The sequence below is a fragment of the Scyliorhinus canicula genome, chromosome 1 (assembly GCF_902713615.1).
Source record: "Scyliorhinus canicula chromosome 1, sScyCan1.1, whole genome shotgun sequence".
Lineage (NCBI taxonomy): Eukaryota > Metazoa > Chordata > Chondrichthyes > Carcharhiniformes > Scyliorhinidae > Scyliorhinus > Scyliorhinus canicula.
This window is the reverse complement of record NC_052146.1, coordinates 56,758,669-56,779,238: the sequence shown is the minus strand read 5'-3', so window position 1 is coordinate 56,779,238 and position 20,570 is coordinate 56,758,669. Positions and strand designations below refer to the sequence as shown.

At 40.3% G+C, this 20,570-nt stretch overlaps 1 protein-coding gene across 3 annotated transcripts in view; it reads right to left on the bottom strand.

Moving 5' to 3' along the window:
• fbxw8 (F-box and WD repeat domain containing 8) overlaps positions 1-20,570 on the bottom strand; it is a 275,082-nt gene that overhangs the window by 253,201 nt on the left and 1,311 nt on the right. For all 3 annotated transcript variants that reach the window (XR_005459979.1, XM_038790971.1, XM_038790982.1), the window contains exons 2-3: positions 15,537-15,641; positions 10,752-10,916 (exon numbers count right to left, since the gene is read on the bottom strand). Coding sequence is in view for 2 of the 3 variants with exons in the window: in XM_038790971.1 (XP_038646899.1) it covers positions 10,752-10,916; positions 15,537-15,641 (270 nt within the window). In the remaining variant the exon portion in view is untranslated. The remainder of the gene's footprint in view (positions 1-10,751; positions 10,917-15,536; positions 15,642-20,570) is intronic.

The following is a 20,570-nucleotide window of genomic DNA, read 5'->3' as shown; positions in this document are numbered from 1 at the left end:
GCAGTGACTTTGAAAGAAACAAAGAACAGCCTTTCCTTACAATTTTACTTGTCCAAATCATTCTGCCCCAACAGAAGAGACTTTTAGTTCCTAACCTTTCTGGAGCTCTGCAAATGCTTTGAGTGATTTGAGTGACACAATGTACGTATTTTGTTTTCACAAGGACAAATGAAAACTAACTGCAGGAAAAATTCTGAAGTGTCATTAACATGGGAACCATCTACTGCACTGATATGTATATATATATTCCATTGCTTTCAACTCACATGACGTCTCTCAAATAGTCTAAACTTGCAACAAGTGAAATAGTGAGTCCAGAAGACATCAACTGGTTTCGAGGAGTTACTGCACCTACCTATGCAAAAAACCGAATTAACTTCACATAATCATTAATCCAGGACATTTCAGGAATTTGAACACTTCAAACGTAAATACATATTTTGCACTCTTCCATTGTCAATATTGGGATTTCTGTCCAGTATCCTAGTGACTGTTGGGGTTTGGTCCAGGATCTTAATAAGCATACACTACCAAAACGTGAATAGTACATTATTTTAGTTGAAAAATCCAAAGTAGAAAAAGTGAAAATTACCAGCAAAACCCAAAAAGAGAAGATAAAGTTAATCAGGAAATTGGAATTAAAAGTATGATATGATGTAGTTCATTGAAAAATGAAAATCGCTTATTGTCACGAGTAGGCTTCAATGAAGTTACTGTGAAAAGCCCCTAGTCGCCACATTCCGGTGCCTGTCCGGGGAGGCTGGTACGGGAATCGAACCATGCTGCTGGCCTGCTTGGTCTGCTTTAAAAGCCAGCGATTTAGCCTTGTGAGCTAAACCAGCCCCTTTTGTGGTTTATTCTTATTTTCTACTTAAAATTATAATGTTTTACTCTCATAGAGTAAGTTACAATATATTGTTTAACCACACAAGCCAAATTTTGACACAGATAAGGGCAGCACGATGGCTAGCACTGTTGCCTCACAGCTTCAGGGACCCAAGTTCAATTTTGACATTGGGTGACTGTGGAGTTTGCATGTTCTCGCAGTATCTGCGTGGCCTTCCTCCGGGTGCTCCGGATTTCTTCCACAGTCCAAAGATGAGCAGATTAACAGGGGTTACAGGGATAGCGCGGGGAGTGGGTCTTGGTCGAACGTTCTTTTGGAGCGTTGGTATGGACTCGATGGGTTGAATGGCCTCCTTCTGCATTGTAGGGATTCTATGACAATGGTCGTAAGTTGTTTAAAAATTATGGCATTATACTTAAATTCTAGAATTAGAGATATTTCTTAAAGAAATACTCAAAGACCTGTTGAAGGAAGTAATTAAATCTAATAAACTGACAATAGGTTTATGATAACCTATTACTGCCCTGCTTCTGTTATTTGTATGTCATCCCACATGAATGCTTATAAACAATCCTCATGATTTCTGATCAATGTTTCAATATTTACACCACAAAATTTCAGGCAATGACCATCCCCAATAAGAAAGAATGTAACATTAGTTAAAAACAGGGTGCATCATTTAAAGGTTGTCATCTCTGCTATGTACCGGTTAGACTGTTTGAGTGTCTCCTCTAGACTCTCTTTCGTTGATGGAGCCCAAACTTCCTGAGGAGCAAGCTGGTTTCAGATCTGGTGGGAGCTATTTTGACCAAGTGCTCACACTTAACAGCCTATTGAAACTGTCTACTAACAGGACAGCACGGTGGCACAGTGGTTACCACTGCTGCCTCATGCCACCGAGGTCCCAGGTTCGAGCCAGGCTCTGGGTCACTGTCTGTTTGGAGTTTGCACAATCTCCTGTTGTTTGTGTGGGTTTCGCCCCCATAACCCAAAGGTGTGTAGGGTAGGTGGATTGGCCACGCTAAATTGCCTCTGAATTGGAAAAAATTAATTGGGCTCTCTAAATTTATATTTTAAAAATAGAAACTCTATTAATGCAAATTCAAAACTGGTGCTGCACTCATCCTCGTCGGCAACGCATTTGCTGTGTCTCTGTTTGGTCCACTTTATGAGGGTGAACTGAAAATGCTGCACTCTTCGATCTTTCATCAGCATATGACAGTGTGTGCAAAATTGTCTTCTGGTAAATGCTGCTAGACTTCTCCAGTGCCAAGTTACATTGTGTGAGCTTTCTTCAATACTTAGCAATCAGAAATATAGGGTTTTGCTCAGAGATCAAACAAGATCCACAAGGACCTGAAAGATAGACTTCCACAAGTATGTTTTTATTCCAAACCTCTTCAATATCTTTGTGAATGATATGACTCCCACCACCTCCAGAAATTTTGCCCAAGCAGATGATCTTTCCCTTTCTATCCATCAATACTTTGTCCCTGGACTTAAAAGCAATATTTCTACTCCTGGCACCTCCACTAAATGCCACAATCATTTCAGCAATTAACTGGTTAACAGCAAACCCCAGATCTTCTCAATATATCAATTTGAATAATAAGTGGCACACCAAAATCAACATCTGTGCAATTGTCTCAGTCCTATCTAATATCTCACCTCCTGATACACATCGGAGGGCAAAATGCTGAAAGAATTAGACTGAATGGGGGCCAATCTAGAATTACCAATCCACGAAGACAACAGAACCACACAAATATGCAATTCTTGTAAACCCTTCTGGAGCTCAGCAAATGATTTGAGACATGCAGGTTTTGACAAAAAATGACAAATGGTCCAATCTTTGGACTGTCAACAATGTTATCAAAGATCTTGTGAGTGATCTGACAGTTGAGTACCCAAGGTGCTTCAAAAACAATGGTCTACCCTCAACAAGATCCACAGTGTCCATGCAAGGCCAACACACCTCTTCCACAAATGGAATTTCAAGGACAGCCCAATATGCGAATGTGGTCACCCAGGTCAAACTGTTCACCACATTGTGAATCAATGTGGCCTACAAACATTTTCCACAGGGTTGAAGGCAATCCGCCTAACACAGTGCTGTGACTTGGTGGTTCAACTTAGATTTAGACCTGTAATGCTGCAAGATGTCATAGCCAAGAAGAAGAATCATTCAGCTAGTGTATTTTTAAAAACTTATGAAACACAAATAAAATGTTTCAATATTTTGATTTGACACAAACTCCTAACAAGTATCATTTTCATTAAAAACAATAAAGGCGGTAGAACTCTACTGTTATGCTGCTGTAATGTAAAACTATACATAAAGCAATTTATATAAAATTAAACAGAGTGAACGTGAGAGATTGTGTACAAGGACACAACTTTTAAAATTATGTTACGGTCACTGTGGCTGAGAGACTGGTTAGCAACTAAAATGATAGTAAAAGCTGAAGACAATAGAAGTATTCAGTTATGTGAACATCACATATTGAGGAAATTCTCTAATGTCAAAAAATGGTCATCGGAGAAATGCCACTTTTCAAAACATAAAAGGCTAAATAAAATATTTCCTAATGAAACCTTAGTAGCTAGAAAATGTTGTGACCATTTTAATTTGTTACCACATGGTGGTACCTTGCTCATCTGCATATATGCTATTTCAAAGGCACATGAATCACCTCTTAAGTAGTTGAACAATTAGCAGATGCGAAATTCACGCAGGTGCTGGAAATAATTAGTATTTATCCCCAGGGAATTAATTGATTATGACCACCTACAGAATTTTGGAATCAGCTCACCAAAAGGGAGGCCAAACATTCTGTACGAGTTGCTTTGTTTCACAGATTTGAACTTCGCAATCAGAAAAATTTGGCAGGGAGTTTTTTAATTTGCTTTTGAAAGATAATCACTATTGACTCTTTTACTTAATTATTCATGATGTGTGAGGAAGACTTTTGGCTTGAAATAGCGTGGAAACTCCGGAGCGAAGCACTACATAGGGTCAACTCCACCTCCACATGCGCAAGACTCAAATCGAACGCAACTAAAAGGTGGTATAGAGCCCACTGAACAAGAACCCGAATGAGTAGTTCTTCCTGGAGGTGGAAGACAGATGCGAACGGCGCCAAGGAGGCCCGGCCAAACATGCCCACATGTTCTGGTCTTGCCCCAGTCTTGCTAGGTACTGGACAGCCTTCTTCGAGGCAATGTCCAAAGTGGTGGGGATGAGGGTGGAGCCATGCCTGAAAGTGGCAGTCTTCGGGTTATCAGACCAGCCAGATCTATTCCTGGGGAAGAAGGCGGATGCCCTTGCCTTTGCCTTCCTGATTGCCCGCCATAGAATCCTGCTCGGCTGACGGACAGCAGCACCACCTAAAGCTGCAGACTGGCTGTCCAACCTATCAGAATTTCTCCAAATGGAGAAAATCAAATTCACCATCTGAGGGTTGGAAGATGGCTTCCTCAGAACATGGGAGCCATTCACCCATCTGTTCCAAGACCGATTTGTGACCGCTGGACAAACAAATAAATAATCAAGTAGCTAAGAGAAAGCGGGAAGTAGCCAAGACATGAGAAAAGAGAGGGAAGGGAGGGGAGCAGTGCAAGAGGGGGTAGCCAAACACAGCTGAAAAGAAAGGGGAGCTGCAGAGAGGGAGGGAGAGAGGGGCAGGGGAGGAAGAAGGACATGGGGAGGAGAATAATAGAGGGAGCCAGAGGGGAGAAAGAGGAGGGAACACAAACTGGAAGAAGAGCACGGGAAACGACAATGACCATAACAAACACAGCAGGGCAAAAGAGTGTAAGAAAGTACAGGAGGAAGGAACGACAGACGACTGATGCAGAGACAAACGCACAAAAACAAAACGGAATTTGTTAATATGGTCATATTTCAATTCATAGGGAGGGTGCACAGGCTTGCCTGTGTAAATATCCCTTGACCAATATGAACAAGCCTTGCCTCACCTGAAGTGGTGGGGTGCTGTGACATTTATTCTAAAATATTAAACCATATAGTTTTGACATTCGGAAATGATTAATACACACAAGACAATGTTTAGGAAACAGTATGTAAAATAAATGGGTTGTCAGAAAATTACGATGATTTAATTAACAGAGAAAAAGTTGCATTTATACAGTGCCATTATTTTCCTTGTTACCCCAAATTGCCTCATGGCCAATGAACTACTTTTGAATTATAGCAATTTGTATGCGTAGAAGCAAATATATTTGCTAATTTGCACACAGCAATGTCCTGCAAAATAAGATGAGTTAGTGATGAAAGCTCAGACCAGAATATCGTAAAAGCCCAGCAGACACATTTCTGACAGGCCTGTTCAGAACTGCATTTTAAAAATAACTTTGAAAACTGCTCTGTCTAGTGACAGTTATAACAAACACTCAATGAATCCCCTGCTAGACAGAAAAGCATATTTTATCCCAAATTAGAAACGCTATCAATTACATTTGTGCCAACAAAAGAAGGAGCCAAGCAGTTTCGATTTTTCTCCATCTCCCCACTCACCCATTAAAAAAAATTCAAGGTTTCACAGCAGGAAATTAATTTTAAGACTACAATCGGTGCGCTCGAGATGCTGATCTTTATTCTAGGGGCTTTTGATGATCAAAGCTTTAAGTTGGGGCAAAGAGCAAACAACATCTATACAAACTGAAGATTCCTGGAACTGAAGACTATCAACCTCTGAAAAAAAATTATAAAAAGGATGACAGATTCGGTATTAAACATAAAATGAAGCAGAATTCTCTTGCTCACTTTAACTGTGCAAAAAGGTTTTTTTGAGAATACAAAAAATGTTCTTTTCTAACAATAATAATAACCTTTATTATTGACACAAGTAGGCTTACATTAACACTACAATGGAAGTTACTGTGAAAAACACCTAGTCGTCACACTAGGTACACTGAGGGAGAATTCAGAATGTCCAATTCATCTAACAAGCAGGTCTTTCGGGACATGTAGGAGGAAACCAAGCAGCCGGAGAAAACCCACGCAGACATGGGGAGAACTTTTAGACTCCGCACAGACAGTTACTCAAGCAGAAACCGGGTCCCTGGCGCTGTGAGGCAACAGTGTTAACCACTGTGTTACTGTGCCGCCCATACCCGATTTCTTCCAAAAGTACGCTAATCAGGGCTTATGATTAAGTATTTTTGGAATAAATATTAATCAGATATTCCTTTAACTAATATAACATTTTATGAGATGTATACGCATGGATGTACAAGATGAAAATTGACAACCTTGCATGCATTTGCAAGCGTGTATGTAGGAATTAGTTGCCCTTATTTTTTTTATTCATTAAGGGATGTGAGCATCGCTGGCTAGCCCATCCCTAGTTGTACTTGAGAAGGTACTGGTGAGCTGCCTTCTTAAGCCGCTGCAGACCCCGAGGTGTAGGCACACCCACCGTGCTGTTAGGGAGGGAAATTCCAAACTTTTAACCCAGCGACAGTGAAGGAATGACGACATAATTCCTGATCAGGATGGTGTTTGACCTGGAGGGGAACCTCCATGTAGTGGTGTTCCCAGATATCTGCTGCTCTTGTCCTTCTAGGTAGTAGTGGTTGTAGGTTTGGAAAGTGATGCCGAAGGAATCTTGGCAAGTTCCTGGAGTGCATCTTGTAGACGGTACACACAACTGCATTGTTCATCGGTAGTGGAGGATTGAATGTTTTTGGAAAGGGTAGCAATCAAATGGGCTGTTTTGACCGGGATGTTGAGCTTCTGGAGTGTTGGAGCTGCATTCACCCAGGCAAGTGGAGAGCGGCTGGTGCCTTGTAAATGGTGGACACGCTTTGGAGAAGTCAGGAAGCAAGTTACTCGCTGCAGCATTCCTAGCCTTTGACCTGCTCTGGTAGCCACAGTATTTATATGGCTACTCTAGTTCAGAGTTTGACTAACAGTAAATCCTCCAGGATGTTGCTAATGGGGGATTCAGCGGCGGTAATGCCATTGAATGCCAAGGGGTGATGGTTAGATTCTCTCTTGTTGGAGATGGTCATTCCCTGGCACTTGTGTGATGCAAATGTCTTAGAAAGAACTGTCAAATTTCTTGAGCAACCCTGAAATTAATAATTCAGCAGTAATTCAAACAAATTACATAAAACTGTACCTGAAAAGGTTTATTCAACACCCAACATTATCCATTATGATTTTTTTTCTAACTTGTATTATAACTATCACTGTATGCAAATATATACTGCAGTACAGACTGAAAACACCTAGGGGGAAGCTATTCTCCATAAATATGATGTATGTGCTCTTTTGTGCAGGCGTTCAATTCACTCAGTGTTAAAAGCTGTTTTTGTTTTGTTGCACGAATGAACAGCCATTATGAAACCTCCTCACATGTATTGGTGTCAGTGAGGTCATCCTTCGAACATTATTTCCAATTGGCTGGGCAGATCATTAATTTACAGGAACAAAGAGGATGTAGGCGCTCAACAAAAAAACCCACATGCGGTACGGATGGCTTGGACAGACAAGCTGCCATCAATTATTTCAAATATTATAAATTTACTACTATATTTTATCACCATGCAAAAGTCTCAGTCAGAGGCATAATATTTCACCCGGCAATAGTGAGTGGGGGTGGAAAATCCGAGGAACAGTCATCTCAGGTCACATGATATTCTAGCCATCAAAAAAAGTGACATTCAAAGGGATTTATAAACAGATTTTCAACTGCTCTCAAAAGTAGCAAAACAAATAAATGAGCGTAGAAACTTTAGATTTAACAGTATATACATTGAAAAATATGCACAAATAGAAATTGACAAGTCAGCTTTAACCTAGTAAACATGTTGTATACAAAATTCAGAAAGGGAAAATATTAATCTACTAATGACTCAGCAACAGATAAATGTACTGCCTGGTGATGAATCAAGCCCTGGAGACCTGGCATTGCCAGGTTCATTTCCTAGTGTGCACCTCGAATTGATGCTACAAACGTCCAGAGCTAAGTTGGGGAAAATTCAGGTGCAGTTTCAATTACTGATAGCTAATCTGCGAACCATGCTGGAAAATGTGTATAGACATGAGGTGAAATAGTGATTTGGGTGAGGTGCTGAAGGAACACTGTCACTCAAGGAATTGTATCCCAGTAAAAATTAAAGCCTCCAGAAAAAGGAAGAAAAAAATCATTTTAAAAAGGAAGATGCGTTACCCTTTCAAAAACGTGTTGCTAATAAATTAGCATCCGTTTAAGTTTTGTTGCTCAGGGCAGACCTTTTTGAATATTTTACTTCAAACATTGTTCATGACATTGTGAGTAAAATAGCTGTGGAAGGCAGTTATGAATCGGATACAGTAAGAAGTCTTACAACACCAGGTTAAAGTCCAACAGGTTTGTTTCGAATCACTAGCTTTCGGAGCACAGCTCCATCCTCAGGTGAATGAAGAGGTGGGTTCCAGAAAAAAAATTAAAATATATATATATATATATATATATATATATAAAGTCAATGATGCAAGACGATACTTTGAATGCGAGTCTTTGCAGGTAATTAAGTCTTTACAGGTCCAGACGGAGCAACTGGAGAGAGGGATAATCACAGATTCTGCGACAACGGATGAACGGACTGTAGTGATCCTCGCCTGAGTGTGTACAGAAGGGGCTGATGGGAAATGGAAGTACCACCAGTGGGCAGCGAGGGGACATATAAGAAGGACGCCGAAGGCCCGCCCTCGCCCACTTGGACTGGAGAGTCAAGAAGGCAGGACTGGCCGGAAGTTTGAGCTCAGGGCTGCAAGTCTTTGGGCCTAGTTGCAGAGCATAGAAAAGCAGTATATTCACAAGTGCAATTCTGTAAGTAAAAGCCAACGAAGTAATTTATTGTGGAGCGCAATAAACCATCCTTCAACTTCTGAACGACTTCGAGCATTCTTTCAAGAAACATAACACGGACGTTGCACGACAATCGCCAAGCAGGAACGTTCCCTTCCAGTCCGGGAACACTTCAGCAGTCAAGGGCATTCACAGCCTCTGATCTTCGGGTAAGCGTTCTCCAAGGCGGCCTTCAGGACATATGACAACTCAGAATCGCTGAGCAGAAACCTATAGCCAGGTTCCACACATGAGTATGGCCTCAACCGGGACCTTGGATTCATGTCACATTATATTCACCCCCCCATCTGGCCTGGGCTTGCGAAATTCTACCAATTATCCTGGTTTGAGACAATTCACACCTCTTTAACCTGCGATTATCCATCTCTCCAGTTGCTCCATCTGGACCTGTAAAGACTTAATTACCTGCAAAGACTCACATTCAAAGTATCGTCTTGCATCATTAACTTTTTCTATATATATGTTTCTGGAACCCACCTCTTCATTCACCTAAGGAGCTGTGCTCCGAAAGCTAATGATTCGAAACAAACCTGTTGGACTTTAACCTGGTGTTCCAAGACTTTTTACTGTGCTCACCCCAGACCAACACCGGCATCTCCCCATCATGAATCAGATTGTCTGAGGATGGTAAATCATTGTACACAGTAGAAGATACAGCAGAAGACACAAGATTGCTGAAATACGCTAATGAATTATCTACTTAATCTAATTTGACTCCCCCATACTGAGACACATAAAACTCCTCAGGAGGGAGATCTTAGACGATGTCGTCAATGTTTAATATTAGGGTAATGCAAATCTCCATTAAAAACCACAGAAACAAGATTTATAATTACCAGAAAACAGTGTATCCAACATTTTCCAATTTGCCCAATTATTTTTTCAAAGAGAAGGATTGAGGAGGAGCACAATGTCTTGAAACAATTCTTGCGAAAAGAGTACCATTCACTTTGCTGGTAATTAAAACAGATCTTGTGATGGCGCAGCACACTCACTAGTATGCACCCAAGAGTGACAGACCACTAAAATTCAATGTATGATTTCTGGTTTGTGTGGAGTTAGATGATCTCAGTCAAGGCAGCAATGAAGACATTACACTCGGCACCAGCACTGCTTATAAGGGATTGGGGAATTTAACAGGGCTCATATTTGATTGCAACACAATAACCATTGCTGAAAGCTCATCCCTGGACAACCCAGGAGGGCAGAATATAGTAGAGCTGTGATGGTTCTGCAACTGTGCAGCTTTTCAAGTCACCATGAAGACTACTCATGAAAGAATATAGGTCATTTGAGCCAGTATAGCTTAGTAGTCAGTTCTGTGGAATCACAACCCAGCTCAATGTTAACACTCAGGGAGGAGAGTAGGAAATTGTGGGAGAAAAAAATGGGTTCAGTTTTTAAAAAGATGCACAAAATAAACATTGAGAAAATTAACATTATATTCAAAAATGTTATGTCTTCCACATTTTGCTTATTTTCTCATTGATCTCCCCTCCAGCAATGTCATCAAATTTCTGGATACTTCGTCCATGCAGTAAATATGTGTATGAGTAATGAATATCAGGAGGCTGCAACACATTATTTACACATATGCATTTTTACTACAGGTGCCCAGATACTAGCAGAACCCTAGCAAACCTATCATCTCTGCTGAAATATGCATCACCTCTGCTGAAATATGCATATGCAGTTAAACATACGTACATACAGGAAGATGTACGTGTTATTCTGTGGCTAAAATGCAGAACTGCAAGATCTGATGTATTCCATAGGGTCACATAATCAAATGGCTCTGTCTTACAGAGAACAATAAATGTACTCAAAAATAAATTAGAAGTTATTTTCTATTTCTAGAAACTTCCTTTTAGGCTGGAAATATTAGGGCTCCTTTTTTAATTATATAAAAATGTGATCCAAATATTTGAATGTCTGCCATGTTTCAATACTCGTGTATCGATAGATTAAATTCAGCATCTAATGCCCATAATAACTAATAATCTTTAAGCAATTATCAGGTTTACCTTCCAGTTGGCCCGCAATGTTTGTTCTTTCTTCACAGAATCTCGCAAAACAGCCTTCCAGCATGTGAAGTCACCAATGTCAGCCTCAACCTGGTAGCCTGCCTTCAAGCAGTGCTTGTACCAAAGCACCTCATCCTCTGCAATAACCTTCCATGCTTTACTCACCTGAGAAACAAAAGGATATTCTATTTTTTCAGCTAATGCCGCAAAGATGTGCCAATAAATTGTGGCTTACAGTAACAGTCCATTTTTCTACCAAATGTGCAAGGACATAGATTGACATTTACTTCTTTCCTCATCAGGGAATGCAAACAAAATCAAAAATCAATTGGCCCAAGCTTTTTCTTCATTTGCTAAATGAAGTAATGTGCATCTTGTGGGAGAATGGCAATGGAGAAGATTTTTTTTAATTTAAGAAAAGATAGACCCCACAATCCCAAAAAGTATTTTCTTCATCTCTTTTAAAGTAACAGTGCCACATATTTGAGCTTTATGTTAGACTTCAACACATTGCCACATTTATGTAATTAATAAAGCATCAGCTAGCAAATTGCAATATAAAAGTTTAGTGACGAAAAATATCTTATTTTGTATGCATTATTGAAATGTTAAGAAAGTCTTAAGTTAGCTTCTCCTGAAGTGTCAAAAAGCTAGTTCAGCTTTAAAAAAAACATGGAGTTATAGCTAGGATACATTTTGTGTTGGGCTCCAGTAAATGGGAAACCGAAACCAAGAATACAATACTAATTGGCTAGACAAATTATGTGAGGATAGGTGGCTTGTCATAAGGGCACAATTTATGGTTAGGTTGTTGTGTGGGAGCCAGGAGCACTCTTCCCACAAGTCAAATATTTGTAGAAATTGTTGTTGGGTTGACACAGGAACACATGCTTGGGCTGGATGCTGCAAAGGACGCAACATTGGGGGTTTTGCACTTTCAAGGGACAGCACTCATCTCATAATATTGGGGAAAGTTGGATCTGCACTGTTGGGACGGTTTACACCTGAACCGTGCTGGGGGTTATGTTCCAGTGAGCCGCAAAGCAAGGGAAGTGGAGAGAGATTTAAACCGAACAGTAGGGACAGGGATCAAATGGATGAGGTTCATCAAAGTGTAGAGTCAAATAATATGGGAAATAAGACCATAAGACATAGGAGCAGAATTAGGCCATTCGGCCCATCAAGTCTGCTCCGCCATTCAATCGTGGCTGATATTTTCTCATCCCCATTCTCCTGCCTTCTCCCCATAACCCGTGATTCCCTTATTAATCAAGAACCTGTATGTTCTAACCTATCTATCTGTCTTAAAGACACTCAGTTATTTGGCCTGCACAGCCTTCTGCGGCAATGAGTTCCACAGATTCTCCATCCTCTGGCTGAAGAAATTCCTCCTCATCTCTGTTTTAAAGGTTCATCCCTTTACTCTGACATGGTGTCCTCTGGTTCTAGTTTTTCCTACAAGTGGAAACACCCTCTCCACATCCACCCTATCCAGGCCTCGCAGTATCCTGTAAGTTTCAATAAGATCCCCCCTCATCCTTCTAAAGTCCAACGAGTACAGACCCAGAGTCCTCAACCGTTCCTCATATGATAAATCCAGGGATCATTCTTGTGAACCTCCTCTTGACCCTTTCCAAGTCCAGCACATCCTTCCTTAGATACGGGTCCCAAAACTGCTCACAATACTCCAAATGGGGTCTGACCAAAGCCTTATACAGCCTCAGAAGTACATCCCTGGTCTTGTATTCTAGCCCTCTTGACATGAATGCTAACATTGCATTTGCCTTCTTAACTGCCGACTCAACCAGCACGTTAACCTGAAGAGACTTGTGAACAATGACACCCAAGTCCCTTTGTGCTTCTGATTTCCTAAGCATTTCCCTATTTTAAAAATAGTCTATGCCTAAATTCCTCTTTCCAAAGTGCATAACCTCACACTTTTCCATATTGCATTTAATTTGCCACTTCATTGTCCACTCCCCTAGCTTGTCCAAATCCTTCTGCAGCCCCCTTGCTTCCTCAATACTACCTGTCCCTCTACAGATCTTTGTATCATCTGCAAACTGAGCAACAGTGCCTTCAGTTCCTTCTTCCAGATCATTAATGTATATTGTGAAAAGTTGTGGTCCCAGCACCGACCCCTGAGGCACACCACTAGTCTCCGGCTGCCATCCTGAAAAAGAACCTTTATCCCCACTCTCTGCCTTCTGCTAGTCAGCCAATCCTCTATCTATGCCAGGATCTTACCCTTAACACCATGGGCTCTTAACTTTCTTAACATTCTCCTATGCGCCACCTTGTCAAAGGCCTTCTGGAAATCTAAATAAATCACGTCCACTAGTTCTCCTTTGTCTAACTTCCTTGTTACCTCCTCAAAGAACTCTAACAAATTTGTCAGACATGACCTCCCTTCGACAAAGCCGTGTTGACTCAGTCCTATTTTACCATGCACTTGAAAGTACTTCGCGATCTCATCTTTAATAACAGACTCTAAACTCTTACCAAATGATAAACTGACTGTGTTAGGCAGGGACATAGATTAGAAATCTTTTTTTTTTTAGAACATATTTTATTGAAGCATTTGTAATTTTCAAATTTAACATGTTGACATTTCTAAAACAACCGCACGGGTCGACGCACAAAATATCCCCAAAAATAACAAACAATGAATCACGTCCCCCACTTCTCCCGCCCACTTACCCGTATGCTAAGCTCCCTGTCCTTATTTAACATTACCCTGTCTCCCGTTTTCCTCCCCCCCCCCCCCCCCCACCTTTTCCCTTTCCCCCTTTACTGTTGACGTCCAACTTTTGTTAAAGAAATCGATGAATGGCTGCCAACTCCAGGCAAATCCCTGTATTGATCCTCTCAGAGCGAACTTGATTTTCTCCAGACTGATAAACTATATCACTGATAAACCATATCGCTGACCCACACTCCTGACTTCGGGGGCTCGGTGTCCCTCCATCTCAGCAAGATCCGATTCCGGGTCACCAGGAAGGAGAAGGCCAGGATTTCGGCCTCCCTTCTCCCCCTTTGCACCCAGATCCTCCGACACCCCAAATATTGTCAATTCTGGATTTGGAGTTACCCTACCTTCCAGGACTTCCAACATAACATCCACAAATCCCTGCCAGAATTCCTTTAGTTTCGGACATGCCCACAACATATGAACATGGTTGGCTGGGCTCTCCCCACACCGCCCACATCTGTCCTCCACCTTCTCAAAGAACCTACTCATCCGGGCTAGCGATATGTGGGCCCTGTGGACTACTTTGAACTGAATCAAGCCAAGTCTAGCACAGGACGAGGTTGCATTTACTATTTTCAAGGCTTTTTCCCCACAGATCAGTTTCCAGCTCCCCTCCTAGCTCCTCTTCCCACTTCCTGTTCACCTCTCGGATAGGGGCCCCTTCCCACTCTAACAATTCCCTATATATCTCCGAAACCTTCCCACCCCCAACCCCTGTTTTTGACAGCACTTTATCCTGTAGTCCCCTCAGGGGAAGACGAGGAAAGCTTGGGTCCTGCCTCCGTACAAAATCCCGCGCTTGAAGGTACCGAAACCCATTCCCACCCGGCAAATCAAACACCTCCTCTAATGTCTCCAAGGTCGAAAGCCCTCCAGGTGGATGTAGAGAGGATGTTTCCATTTGTGGGAGAATATAGAACTGAGGATCGCAGTATAAAAATGCAGGCTGGCTCATTTAAGACGGAGATGAGAATTTTTCTCTCTGAGTCGCAAGTGTCTGTAACTCTTTTCCTCAAAAGGCAGATTTTTTAAGGCTAATTATTAACCTGGGGTTAAACGTTATCGGGGGTAGGTAAGGATGTGGATTGAGGTTACAACAGATCAGCCGTCGTCTAATGGAATGGCGGAGCAGACTGGAGGGACTGAGTACCGTACTCCTGTTCCTAATTCATATGAAACTGGTTCAGGGTGCTCTTGCCAGGACATAAAGTTATGAATTAGTAGCAGGCCATTTGCCAGGAAGTTAGCACTTGTTGGGACATTGCCAGACCACTGCTTATCGTGACAGGTTCACGATTGCTGTAAGAATGCAAATCAGTATTTGAATCAAGTATTAGGGCAGAGAGAAAGCAAATAGTCTTTATTAGAAAATTTTCTTCACCAGATAGAGTGAGCTCGAGAGAAAAGAATCCACTAGAGTTGAAATATTAAAGCTGCAAGGGGTTTGTATATGTTAGAGTTAGGTTGAGTAAGTTAAAATTTCAAAGGGTGTCATGAATTCAAGGACTAAGAAGTGAAGACCCCACGAGTCCTGGGATTCATAGAAAGACGGATCGACATTTGTTGAACTTGTGTTTGTGCCATGCCTTGACAGTGAAATGTTAAATATTAACTGTTGTTGTCTAATAAACCGAGCTATTGCATTCTAAATTAATGATTGTCCATTTTGCCAATAAAGATATTTCTCAACAAGAATTTTGTTACTCTGGAGTTGAAGTCCAAATTCCTACATTTATTTTCAAATTTGTTGAATTCCAAAATGTTATGTTGTTAAGTTAAAATTAAATGGAATTGGATATGTATGATGCTTTTGCTGATTGCAGTCCTCAAATCATTTTTGCACTAACTGCTCACAACCTCCCTTCTGATCCTCAATATTCAAATTCAAGCCACCAAGGAACTCATCCCAAACACCTTCTGTAATTTTTAAGTCAAATTGTAAAAATTGAAGAATACAGAAAATGTACATTGACAAATAAATCTCCCTGAAAAACTAATTGTCTTTATAGATTTGGGTAAACGGTTATATTTACCTGAGCACACCTTCCAAGTTCAGTTTTGCCAAGATATGCAAATATTTTCATTGCTAGCTCATATGGCAGGTCAATATCAAAAAAGGGAATTTCATTTATTTCATTCTGCAACAGACAGCAAGTACAAATGTTATTATACACTTCAAAGCAACAGCTTACAATAGATATTAAAAGAAACACAATTATCTGTGTCTGAACGAATTATGCTAGAAATAGTCAGGGTACCTTTTCCACCTGTTGTTCTTCGTATCTAAATATGTGGCTTTTCGTACCTAAATATGCAAGTCTATTCTATTGACTGCATGACTGAAATCCCAATGTTGGAGCTTGTTACTGTTATCCTACTCGCATATCTGTGTCAAGCCACAAGGCCCACAGAACCGATAATTCAAGATGTAAAACACTTAAAGCCGTAGCAGGTAGTTTTTGCCTAATATTTTACCAACAACTTTTTCAACAGAGTCAATTTTCTAAACTATACAATCTTAAAACTATTTCAGGAACACAAAGCCTTGGGGGTTCATACACACAAATCTTGGAAGATGCAGAATAAATTGCTAAAGCTGTTGTAAAAACATGTGTGCTCCTTCCCTTCATAAAACGGACAGAGTACAAAAACAAGGAAGTTACATTAAACCTTTACGAATCACTGATTAGGTCATTGTGAGATTCTTGTCCTTACTTTTGGTATCAAGCTTTAGCAAGGATCTCAAGAACTTCAGGAGGGTGCAGAGGAGATTTAGTGGGATTACGAGGCATGAAAAACCTTTGTTGTGTTGAGAAGTTGGAGCAGCTGGAAATGATAGCTCCATAGAAATCAATCTTTAGTATTCAAAGCTTAAGTGCTTTCCATTGAGTAGATAAGCAGAAATTGTTTCCACTGCTCAGAGGGAAGTGACCAGAACACACAGGTTTAAGATAATTGTCCAAAGAACCAGGGGAGTGAAGAGAATATTTTAATGTTGGGTATTATTATTTAGAGTGCACTACCAGAAAAGGTAGTGGAAGCAGTTCATTAGTAACTATCAAAAGGGAACTGCATACATACTTGAAAGGGAAACTAATTGTCAAGGGTTATGGGGTGTTCTGACCACAGCAGACGTTAATTGCTGAGGAAACCAAATTCCAGAGGGAAACTTGGCTTGTGGGCCAGACCCTTTTGTATTCTGAAAATGAGGAGAAAACATACTGATTTTAGCAACACAAAGTCTGGTAACACTTTTGGGATTTAAAACATTAAAAGTAAAAAAATTCATTAAGAAAAAGAAAAGAAAATTAAGCACACACGATTACAGTTACACTGTTAAAGATAGTCTGACAAAATATTCCCCCAAAAGACTCCCTACTTTGTCAGACCCACATGTGCACACCTTTTCCTTTAACTATAAAAATCCAGTAACATTACCCAAGGCAAAAACGCTGTTGCTTTAATAAAGGTGTACCAGAGGTCCTCCCAAACTCACATCCATTCTGCTGTGGAAAGCCAAGAAATTTCAGACGAAGACTACTTTTTGTAGCCCAAGACTTTTCTGGATTAACTGAATGGCTGATTCAAATTTTGCACCTTCCCCCAGCCCAGAGCTGTTTTCAGAGGTCTTCCCCACACAACCTACACCAAAGCAACTCAACATCTCTTCTTGAATATCCTTTTGTCCTTTCATCTTGGATTCCATTGTTCTCAGCACTTCTTTAAACTTAATTTTTCTAACCTATAAAGGTCTTTCATGTCTTTCCTACTGCCCCTAAATAACCTCTCCTCCATTGTTTTCATATGAAACCATTGCAAGCTATCAAAGTGTTTTTAGTCCACTTTGATATTTAACAGTTAAACAAAACTAAGACCCTACCTCCTAATGCAAGTTTCTAACCCTTATTTATTATAAAACCACTTGATTGTAACTTTCCTTACAAATGCATGAATTTGACACCCTCACTCCTTATACACACGCAATATTCCATCTTGGGAAGTGGAAAAAATTGGATAGCTCTGTCAAAGCACAATGGGCCAAAGGGATTCCTTCTGTGATGCAAGATTATCTGATTCAATGGAGTTTCTTTTTTGTTCCTTGGACAGTGTTAAATATGTAATAAGAAATATTTATTCAAAAAGCTTCATGATGTATAAATCAACTACTTTAAGTAATTTGTTTTAACCTACAATTTTGAACAGCTCATCGTTTTGTCTGGATATTGGATACTACATTATTCATTGGACTGGATGTGGAAAATAGCCTAAGGCCCATAGAGAGTGCTTCAGATCTTTGGCAATGAAAGCAATTCTTGTTTTGTACATAATTGCTGACCTCAATATTTAATCTTCCCATGTGATCATTTTGGACATGATTCATTTAGCATAGCTTGGGAAAATAATATTTTTTTAAATTAATAGAGATTGATTACTGTTTTTAAGCAACATTTGATTGCTCTCTTTAATGCAATGAAATAAACCCAAAATGTCAAACCCCTAAAGCAACGGAATTGGATGTTTTACTTATCACAGGCTAAATATGTTGCAGGAGGTTCAAAGGAAATTAATAGAGAGTCTACAGGCTGTAAACAATTCATCTAATGTATTTTTCCCAATGTATCCCAAAGCATTTCTCATCCAACAATTTCCCTTCAAAGTGCAATCATTACAATGCACAAAGCAAACTCCAACAGACAGCAAATACGAAGAATGATGTGTCAATCTCTTTCAGTCCTACCAGATGAGGGAGGAATGAGTACATCAGAGTGCTGGAGTGGAGGAGAGGATGCAACAAATCAAAAGTTGGATGGATAGAAAAGGTCTAGGCCATATAAGATTGAGCTATAACTGGAACATCATGTAGATTTTCATAGGGATTGCTAGATGAAAAAAAGACCAGGTTCTACCTAGTTCACCTTCTACCATCCTGGTAGTTGCATGGTACACTAATAACGGAGTTGTTAACTAATCATAGCAATCAACATCTATAGAGTAGTTTACAATAAATCCAGATTTAGAGTGAAGATAACCCCAGTAGTGGGAAGCTTATGGGCCCAAAATCACCTATTTCCCAAAGGAATGCGATACTTACCACGTCAGGTTTAAGGTTGTTCATACCGTGTACCAATTTGTTATTTTCTGAAATAAATTGAATCTGACTTTGAATGAATCAATATCAGCTCCTGCTGTCTACTGTTACAGATTCTACCATTAAAAAATAGCAATTCCTCTGCCAATAGGTTGGAGGGTGAAAATCCATCCAAAAAGTCTGAGGATGTACCAAGGCTGAGAGTAAATTTGGAGCAGCTCTGATACACTGAATGCCATAGATTGAATGCCAAAGATTGAATGCTGAAGATTGAATTACTCTCTGCCGGCCAGCCATCCATTATGCTAGAATTGCACATTGTACATTACTGCATGAACTTAGTTATCCCAAATATATGGAATTAGGAATTCACTTCAAATATAATTTACAGTGCAGAAGGAGGTCATTTGGCCTATCGAGTGTGCACGAGCCCCTGGAAAGAGCAGCCCACTTAAGCCCACACCTCCACCCTATACCCGTAACCTAGTAACCCCATCCAACATTTTTGGACACGAAGGGCAAGTTAGCATGGCCAATCTACCTAACCTGCGCTTCTTTGGACTGTGGAAGGAAACCAGAGCACCCGGAGGAAACCCACGCAGACACGGGAAGAACGTGCAAGACTCCGTACAGACAGTAACCCAAGCCGGAATCGAACCTGGGACCCTGGAGCTGTGAAGCAACAGTGCTAACCACTGTGCTACCATACCACCCACATGTCGATAACTTCAAGACTGGGACTACTTAAACACAAGGCACGAACCATTTAACAATAATCTGAACTAACTGCATACTCAGTCTGCACAAACACTTCCACAAGAGCAGGCGTACACACTTAGTATATATTTTTTGAATTGTAAGACATAATCGCTCCTTCCTTTTTTCCCCCAATTTCCTCAATTCATCACCTGAAGGCATTAATTATATCCTTGGTTACAGTTGCAGTAGTTAGACTGATGCTAGTACCTATTTCATCGAGAGCCGACAAAAAATTGGATTTCTGGGAACATCCCAGACAAGCCCAATCCTGTCCTCATCTATCATCAATAGATGTCCTCTGCTGGTTTGCTGGATAGCTGCAGAAGTGGAAATACTGCTGGCTTTCATCTCTCGAGACCAGGGTTGTGGAATACAACTGTGGTACCCCTATTATCTACCAGCTCAACATCGATCAGTGATCTGACCGAAAACCTCTCTGGTCTATACAAGTTGCTTGCAGCCTGATCCAGCTAGCTACTGGGGAAAGCAAATGACTGAATGACCTTTCATGATCTTCAACGGTCTGTGACAGAATTGTCTTGATTTGGATTTACTTTTCCTAATCCTTACCATTCCTAACTCTTATCGAGTAACACCTTATAGAGTAACCAGACAGGTAACAAATACAGAAAGGCATGATTATACAAATAAAAATCCTAAATCCAAAAGCAAACAGCCATGCAATTACGTTACTGCCATCTTATCAAAAGTCTATTATGCTACAAGGCATCAGGAAACTAATCAGAAGTTATAAATGCTTAAGAACATTAAAACTAAAGTTGCAACTGTTTTAATGGAAAAGTCTATATAAAATATTTTTGTACACCAGAAATGAGTAATGCAATGTAAATGTGTATTATTTGGGTGAAAGTTTTGCAAATGTGGGGACTTATTGAATGTTGGGAAATAACTAGGAGACAGGGATAAAGAGAAAGGGGAGACACATAAGAAATTGAGAATGGAAATGAAAGTTTCATTTTGATATTTTTCTTTTAGCAACATCTTGAGAAATAAACATGTGTGCCAAAGTATCCCCACGTAATGCATATTAATGTCACTTTTTTATTTGAGATATACACTGAATTTTGTGTTATCGATATTAAAGATATCAAGGGAAGCCACTGCTGTAACGACTGTAAGATTAATTATCTTAAATGCGCACCCGGTTATCTTGATATGCCAAAACGATTCTGAAACAACTTAAAACGGTTCGCCGTGC